Here is a 9610-nt window from a genome sequence, read left to right as displayed (position 1 = left end):
TAAGTTACCATTAAGAGATCATGTGTGAACAGGACCTTTTCAAAAATCCCGAAATTTGTTCTGGCAATCATATCGTTCTTATGGAGATGACATGATTACTCTGAGCTGTTTACAAAGCTCCGCTGCGTTTTAGTTTTCCAATATAAATATACGCTAGATGGACATCTTTGACCATTGCGCCTCGCAGCTTTTTCAACGTGTCGCGCTTCTCCATTCATCAGGGCTGCGACTCTGCAGTTGGATACTATTATGCGCATCTCGTGTTTATAAGAGCAAAAAATTCTGATTGGCTAGTAATGTTAGCTTGGTTGAGAGTGAAAGCTGTGCTCCTCTCATACCACTGGTAGCCGAACTCATGGACTCGAAAGTGATATCAACAAGTTTTTTTTTAAATGTAGGATTATTTTTTTCCGCAGCCAAACGCTGCACGCCGGAGATCCGGCACGGTGCCGGAGAACTTTAAGCCCTGATCATTATTTGCCCTTTTAATCCAAGGATTCATTTCACTTTATGGATCTGAAAGCTTCACTGCGGTTCATGACAATGTCTCGAATGTTCACTGATATGATTCACAGTGTACATGTATATGTGAATATATATATCACTACATTCACAGCATTCGGCTAATTAACTGCACGAGTCACGTGTCGCTTGGAACCATACAATTATACTTTTCATTTTGTCCCTTTCTTTAAATGACTGTTCTGGGTTCAGTACAAGTTAAGAACTTGCAAACATTCATATATATTTCTGTTTCTAACATTACTTGCATTTCACCCAGAACATTTCTTTAAAATACAGTCTTCATTAACATGCAGAGCAAAGCCTCAGATGTTAATTAAACCTGAGTAGATTGATGTTTTAGAAAGGTAACTCTGTGGAAGCTGACTTTTATTGTACATGAGATGAGCAGTAAATGCATATGAGAGCTGGGTTAGATCATGTGTGTTTAAATTACAGGCCCAAAGAGTGTGTTTGAGCAGAGAGCCGTTCTCCGTTCGCTTACAGCACTCGCGGACCTGCTGCGAATGCACATTAACATGCTGCTAATTCATAAACTTTTACTCTCCCTCCATTCAGAGGAGATTTATTTCACTCCCTTCAGCCATTTTCTCTCCTTCTCCATCCATAAAGCAGGTTACTGCTAAAGCCTCTTTACTTTTTAAGATCTTTAAGAGACTGGACTCATCCATATCACTTACGCTCCGCACTGAACCACAAATCACCTACAGATGCCATTTATAGAGCATCATGCAAAGACTTAGATATGAAAAATAATCCTAAACCAGTGACAAAAAAGGGGGATATTTTCCCCTTTAAAATGATTTCCAGGGACACATTTTCTAACCTTAGTAAAGAAGATGTGTCATCTTTCATGCAAATTAATAAATGTATTCAATACATGCAATTAGAATAATAAGACACTATAGGGCTGATACCAATCAAATAAAATCAATGTCACCAAAATCCATCTTTGCACTGCAGAAGTTGCACAGAAGCTGCATCTGAAGTGGCTTTTTATGCATTTTATGTATTTATGCAGCTCAGAGATGTAATGAATGCATTTACATTGCAGTTACAATTAAATAAATAATGTTAGGAGAGTACTGTGTTAAATATAAAATATGCTGAATATAGAACTATGAAATGATGCTTTAAATATGAAACTAAAACCGCCAGTAGGTGGCGACAAGTCACTGTCTTAAGTTATCACTCATTCAATTAGATTAATTCAATCGGCTGATTCACTCAGGAATGAAGCAAAGTGACTTGCTGATTTCAGAACCGGATACTACAATATTACTCTTACTATTTATGCCATAAAAAGATATGTTAAAAATAGTAAGAGTAGTATACTAGTCTGCAGTTTTGAATTTAGGCTTATTGAATCATTGATTCCCTCACGTATTTATTCAGTTCATTTATTTATTTGTTTGCTTATTCATTTATTGTATTTATTCAATATATGAATTTAATTTATTCATATTATTTATTTGTTTGTTTATTCATTCAATATTCACTGTATTCAACGTATTCATTTAATTTATTTGTTTTGTATTTATTTAGTCACTGTATTTATTTATTCAAAATATAAATTAGATTTATTAATTATTTAATGCATTCATTCATTTATTCGTGTATTTACTCACTGTATTCTTTCTTTCTCAATTTGTTCAAAAACAATGATTCACGAATGAAACATCACTGTGTTGAACCGCGACGCAACGATTGACAAAATAGAGCAAAGCAGGCCATATTGACAATATTGTGTATAAAATGTATGTCACTTAATCTTAACTTAAACATAATATTAACATTTTTATTTATTTGTTATATACTACTGTCTTAAGAATAATATATTTACCTAAAAAGGAGGATAAATGAGCGTTGGGCTCAAGCCTGTGCCGGCAGACCGAGTATTTCAAAACAGGACTAATGGCCACGCTACATTCAATACAAAAAGCACCAATAAAGGCAGTTCAGTTTAATTAAAATGCACTATTTGTGTGCTTTTGTTAATTAGAGCATCATCTCATTAGCTTAGTAACATGTTAAGGATTCATAGATGAACCAAACATTGAAAGAGAGGTTTTATGGTCAGGTGGCTCATGTGCTCAGTGATGCTGCGCACAGACAGGAGCGTTTCATAGCGTCATTAATATTCCAGCAGACTCAGACACGAGTCATTTGCATGTAAGAGTCTCTGTGGATGGACTGTGTGGAAAGTCTCAAAGCTTTCTACATGCTGTCAGCTCTGCTTTATCACAACACTCGTGGAGAGAAACACGGTCTCCTCGACTCTCACTGCTTCTGTGTTTAGACTTGTTCTCATGGCACTGAATAAATGATTCAGTCCAAAATAAGATTTACTGGGTATTAAAGACATGCTCCAGGATCAATACAAAGTAAACTCTACTGACAGCTGCTGATCACCACAGAAAATGATTTTAACTAGCCCTCAGTTTAGACTTTGTGGTTACGTTTAGGCCCCACTACTAAAATGATCATATAGATAACATTACAGCTCAGATAATACATTTATGCATGGGGAAAATAAATACATAAACAAATAAAAGATCAAATAAAAAAAAGCCTAAGTGCATTAATAAAAACGAGGGTTGTGCACCATTAATAACTAATTTCCTAAATTCTATATATGAGCAATATCACAAGAGTAGCAGTGCGATATGGCTGTATAAAGCATTAGTTTGAATGTCCGCTGAGGAAAGCGATATCTTTGTCATACTATCTTTCATCTGTTAAGGGTGATTTCTGATGACAGCACTGCTCAGTGTTTTTGTTAACTGCGTCTTACAAGCTGTTGCTAAAAGTAAAAATAACTTTCTGATTTACAACCCTGTTTCAGTCTCTTTCAATATAAAAGTCTTTACTGCGGACTCACTCAGAAAAACAGCTGCCATCTAATGGCGGAATAATGAAATTAAAATCACCATCACGAACACACACACACTGTTTCCTAATACTAAATACTATTATTAAATACTACTATTTATATAAAATATTATTTATTGAATAATCATATTTAATAAACAACAACAACAGCCATCATAAAGGTTGCTAGGCAAGTCAGTCAAAAGCACAAAGGCAGCGCTCTGATAAACAGCATTAAAGTTATATAAAATATAATGTTATGAGACTTTGCACTCAGCCAAAACTATTTGCTCTGGAACAAAAAATAGATTAATGAGACCAAAGACTGCCCGTGAGTTTTACCCAAAACGAATTATACCTCATGTTTAACCACTACAGAGACATCAGAGCCAGCGGTGATTTCCAGAAGATCTGGCCGAGGTGAGGCTGCTCTCGGTGGGTTCATGAACGCTGAACGGCCCCGGACGCACTGGAGCTCATTTTCAAATAGACGTTATCTTTATTAACAAACTGCATATTTGAAGTCTAAACAAGTACATTCTCGCCTAAAATACTCTTAAAACTACATTCCGTGACACAAAAACAGTTGTATTTATAAAGTTATAGTGGATTTGGGCGTCCGCTGTGAGAAATGCAGGAAGCGGAGTGATACAAACGGTGAAAGGGTTGGAGTTCTGTTATCTCTAGAATATCGCTCTGCTGGAAAAGGCTCTCAGCCAGTCAGATTCCAGAACCAGAAAGAACTGCTGTGTGTATATATGTATTTTTTTTTTCACTGTATTAATTTCATTTATTCATTCATTGCTTTTTATTCAATGCATTAATTTTATTTATCTAATTTATTTATTTATTCATATATTGGATTTATTTATTCAATGCAATTTTATTTAGATTTATTTACTAATTTATGTAATGCATAATTTAAATTATTCATGTATTCATTTATTTAATGTATTAATTTAATTCATTAATTCATTGTATTCCTTCTGTTTTTTTTTCTTTGACAATGTTGGAAGAAATATTGGTGTTAAATTTCTTTTAATTGAAATTCAGTAAATTCAAATTCACATTTATGACCAGAAATGGAGGCAATTTAAATTACATTACATTAAGGCAATTTACAGCTCAAATCACACGCACGCGTGTGCATAAATACACAATGAGCTTGAGTAGACTGAGTTCCTGAACGTCACAAATCACAGGATCTGCTCTAAAACACACAAACCTGCTGATCCCTCAGCGGACGTCTCTCCTGCACTCACTGCACTAGACCTTCACATCAGTACGTCCTGAACTCTCCGTGAGTCCCGACTGAGCTGATGAGAGGCGACCGCTCTAAAGGTGAGGGAGTCACATCACGCTCACATTGGCTTTGTGAAATGTCAGCCGGAGCAGTGCAGTCAGAGGAGCTTCAGACGCCACAGAGAGACATGAGCATCAGCCCACATTAACTCCAGCCGGGGCGGGGAAAAGGTTAGCGTGAAGGACTGACAGAGACAGCACACGTGTGAAGGGGTCAGAGGTCACGTGAGAGAAATCACACGTCAGCAGGAGCGACTGACCTCACAAACCTGACAAAGACGCATGAGACCTGACTCTGCGAAGAGCGGCTTTACTATTATTATTGACTTTCATGCTGCTTTCACTGACAGGAAGTGATGCAGGGAATAAAAGATCATCATAAAATAAAAGTTAACTAAAAGAAAATATAAAAATGTGTTGACTTCTTTTTCAGCTAACTAGCAAAAAACATTTATCATTTTCATTTAGTTTAACTTTATGTACTAAATAAAACTGAAATTAAAATGTATAAAAACTACATAGTCATGTTTAAAAAACAGTAAGAGTAAAGTTTGATGACAAACTTAAGCTTGAATTTTAGTAACATTTTAACACATTGTTAGCATGTTTTTAGTATGTTTTAACACATTGCTAAACTGATGTTTTGCCAAAAGCCCCTGATCTTTTTGAAGATAGACCATTCACTTCACAAATAAAATATGTTTAAAAATGTTAATTTGTTCTCCAAGTACTAGTTCAGATTAAAAAACTGTTGTCTACAGTAGCGATCAAATAGATTAAATCACCTTTTCATGGTGACTTGACGCTCCAAATAAAGATCTTATCAATTACAACGTAACGCCAGCAGGTGGCGACAAGTGACTTAAAAAAGAGATACGTTAAAAAACAGAGCTAAGCCCCTTATTTCTCTAAACCCTAGCAACGCCCCTGTTGATCACATATTTCCAGAATGATTTAACACATTGCTAGCATGTTTTAACCAGATGCTAGCATGTTTTCACATGTTGCTAACATGTTTCTAGTATTTAACACTTTGCTAGCATGCTTCTAGTATGTTCTTAGCACATTGCTAAGAAGAGTTATCATGTTGCTAACAAATTTCCAGCATGATTTAACACATTGCTAACATGTTAAGTTGCTAGCATATTTTAACACACTGCTAACATATTTCTAACATGATTTAACACATTGCTAGCATGCTTTAAACAAGATGTTAGCATATTTTAGCTACTTTGCTAGCATGTTAAGTTGCTAGCATATTTTAACACATTGCTAATATATTTCTAACATGATTTAACACATTGCTAGCATGTTTTAACCAGATGCTAGCATGTTTTCACATGTTTGCTAACATGCTTCTAGTATTTAACACTTTGCTAGCATGCTCCTAGTATGTTCTTAGCACATTGCTAAGAAGTGTTGTCATGTTGCTACCACATTTCCAGCATGATTTAACACATTGCTAACATGTTTTAACAAGCTGTTAACATGTTTTAACACTTTGCTAACATGTTAAGTTGCTATCATATTTTAACACATTGCTAACACATTTATAACACGATTTAACACATTGCTAGGATGTTTTAAACAAGATGTTAGCATTGTTTAGCTACTTTGCAAACATGTTTCTAGTATTTAACAAGTTGCTAACATGCTCCTAATATGTTTTAGCACATTGCTAAAGTTATCATTGCTGCTAACACATCTCCAACATACTTTAACACATTGTTAACTTATTTCTAACATGATTTAACACATTGCTTGCACATTTTAACAAGATGTTAGCATGTTTTAGCACTTTGCTAACATGTTGCTAGCATGTTTTCACATGTTGTTAACATGCTTCTAGTATTTAACACTTTCCCTAGTATGTTTTAGCACATTGCTAAGAAGAGTTATCATGTTGCAAAACATTGTCAGCATGTTTTAACAAGTCTCTAACATGTTTTAGCAAATATAAAGCATGTTTATAACTAGATTTAACTCATTGCCAACACCTTTTAACGTGCTGCTAGAATGATGTAGCAATCAAAACTTTTTTTTTATTATTTATTTCAGCTAGTGCACAAAGAAACATTTCTCATTTTCAATTAGTTTAACTTGATACACTACCTAAAACTAAAACTGAAATAAAAATGAATAAAAACTATACAGACTACATAATCTAGACTATAGACTTCGAAGCGATCCTAAAATAACACTGATATTTACCCATGCAAACAAATACACAAGTCAATTGTACCGCTTTGGAACGACATGAGGTTTTCACTTTTGTATGTATATAACATATGTATAATTGCGTAAACTAACTGAATGTGTGTGTGTGTGTATAAAAGCTCATTGTTAGTGACTGTAGAATAATCTGTGTGTGTGTGTGTGAGACGGTGAGCTTCTTACTTGAGCGAGAGCGAGAAGTCGTTCTTACTGGTCTCACTGTTTCTCACCAGGTAACTGGCCTCTTTACACAAGCGCAGCAGAGACTCGGCGTCCGTTCGGCTGATGGCTCCGTGATACCAGCTGTGAAGCAGACAGAACGAGAGACACGAGTGAAGAAGAGTGCCAGAGCCGTTATGAAGCGTCTGCCGTGTGTTTGACTCACAACTGGCTCTCCAGAGGCATGGACGGGTCGATGCGCTCGCCCACGCTCGGCCCGCTGGGCTCCACAGAGCTCATCTTAGTGCCGACCAGACAGCCGCTTGAGTGCCGCTGCAGAGGACGACACTTCAGGTCCTTAGTGGGAGACATGTGGGACTTCTCCACGCCGTCAAACTGCACTGTAACAGGAGAAGCACAGCACATGTTAGAAGTACACTACTGATGACATAGCTTTCAACCTGAAAACTGATTTCCGTCTCTTTTCTCATATAATAAAATGATTTGAGCTTGAAACAACATTTCATGTCCATTATTTAGTAGCCATTTTTCGTAGCTCAATATTGTCTAGTTATTACAAAATATTATAAAAATAAATGAAGTTATTCTAATAATTTTAAAATATTTTTCTTAAACATTTTTTAAAATAATTATGTTATTCTAAATATTTTAAATCATTATATTAAATTATATTTAATCAAAATATTTTCAATTGTATATTGTATTAATTGTATAAATATACTTTATCAAATTCACTTTAAAATAAAGTTTAACCCCAAAAAATTATAAATAAAAATGCTTTTGTTTTTGTAACTATTTCTGTAATTGCAATGATTACAGTGGGTGTAGAAAATAATCAGCCTCCTTTAAAACAATCACATTTTGTTGCTCTGCAGCCTGAAATGAAGACCGTTTTTGTTTTATCCAGCTGTATTTACTCAGTGCAACTTTTAACATCCAAGTGAAAGATCAAACACCAACATGACAGAAAAATAAATAAATAAATCACTGAGATGGAGTTGCAATAACTGTATAATTATACTGTAACATGACACCTTAAAACGTAACCCTTTTTTTCATTTTGCATTTTTTAAATATTATTTTTATTTAATTTTGCATTTCTAACCATTTCTGTAATTGTAATAATCCGGTTGGAGGTCGTCCTTGTGTTAATAAAAAATAATAATAAAAAAGGAACATGTTCAAATGAAATCCACAAGTGACCTGCAATTCCTCGAGCATGTCACTGCTCTCCAGAAATAGTTTTTGAAGAAAATTCCCAGCATGACCTTGTAAGACTAGCAGTCCATACAGTGAGCTTTGTGTTTTATTGAGCAGAACCTCCCTGCAGGCCGTAACTCAATCCAATGAAGTCTATGTGAGCGCCGGAGGGATTGAAGCTCATCCTGCATGTAACGAGAGGAGCTGCGGACGAGCGAGACGCTTCATAAAACAGCTGGATGAGGAACGATCAGGGCTCAGACAGGGCGCTGCTCACCGGTGATCGAAAATGCACACAAACCTAATACACAGAAAGAAGAATATGTTTGTAGAAAAGCAGAAAGGACCGACGGCGTTATCGTCTGACCCTCAGCTCTATCTACACTGCTTTATCAAGCAGAAACATGGGAACAGATGCAGACAGAGACTGAACAAACACACTTATCAGTGAGAGCGGCCCAGACGGCTGTAAACTGTACAAACACTGCAGCTTCAGCTGGACCGCAAAGTCATTTAATTATTCATTCAATTTTTTTATGCAATATTTGGGCATTTTGTCATGTCAGTCAATAACCACGTCTGACTTATCCATAGATAATCTACATGAGATTTAAATACTGAGTAGTGAAAACTATCATTTAAATTACTCTGTCAATTTATTAAATGTTTTTTTTTTTTACATTATCCCTTACTTTTGTTAACTTTACTGTGAAATTGTAATTGTATTATATAATAATCAATATAATATAATACAATTAATAAATAATAAAACACATATAAAGAAATTAATAAAAATCAATTAATAAATTAATAATAACAATTAATACAATTAATAAATAGTCATGTATTATGAAATACTAAATATTATATAGCTGCTGAAAAGAAAGAAAGAAACAAAGAAACAAACAAAGAAAAGACTAGCAGGCAAAAAAGAGCAAGTATTGTGTTTAAATGGCATTTTAGAATATGGAATCCTTACATCAGCAGATCAACGAGATCAGCTTAATCAATCACTGATGCCTTAAAAACCATTCCACAGAAGAGTTTATTTGATCTGTGTCTATAAACACATGTTTTGATTTACAAAAGAAGAAAGTAAGTTGGGCCCAGTACAGACGATCAGTTCCACATGAGATACAGAGGTCACAGGGTCACAGAGGTCACGGGGGTCACAGGATGTAGTTGTAGTGAGAGAGCTCATGTTTCTGATGGATGAATCTGCAGCCTCGAGCGTCAGTAACAGATGAGCGTCAGATTCACACACACACACACACACACACACACACACACACACACACACACTCACACACACACACACACA

At 35.3% G+C, this 9610-nt stretch overlaps 1 protein-coding gene across 1 annotated transcript in view; it reads right to left on the bottom strand.

The window, feature by feature from the left end:
- Nucleotides 1–9610, bottom strand: part of LOC107668689 (SH2 domain-containing adapter protein F-like) — a 43546-nt gene that overhangs the window by 7233 nt on the left and 26703 nt on the right. Inside the window, exons 4-5 of the mRNA XM_016460654.1 lie at nt 7295–7469; nt 7093–7212 (exon numbers count right to left, since the gene is read on the bottom strand). Of these exons, the coding sequence (XP_016316140.1) occupies nt 7093–7212; nt 7295–7469 (295 nt within the window). The remainder of the gene's footprint in view (nt 1–7092; nt 7213–7294; nt 7470–9610) is intronic.

This window comes from Sinocyclocheilus anshuiensis, unplaced genomic scaffold (assembly GCF_001515605.1).
Source record: "Sinocyclocheilus anshuiensis isolate Anshui unplaced genomic scaffold, SAMN03320099.WGS_v1.1 scaffold3874, whole genome shotgun sequence".
Lineage (NCBI taxonomy): Eukaryota > Metazoa > Chordata > Actinopteri > Cypriniformes > Cyprinidae > Sinocyclocheilus > Sinocyclocheilus anshuiensis.
The sequence above is the reverse complement of the archived record's forward strand: the minus strand, read 5'-3'. Positions and strand labels throughout refer to the sequence as shown.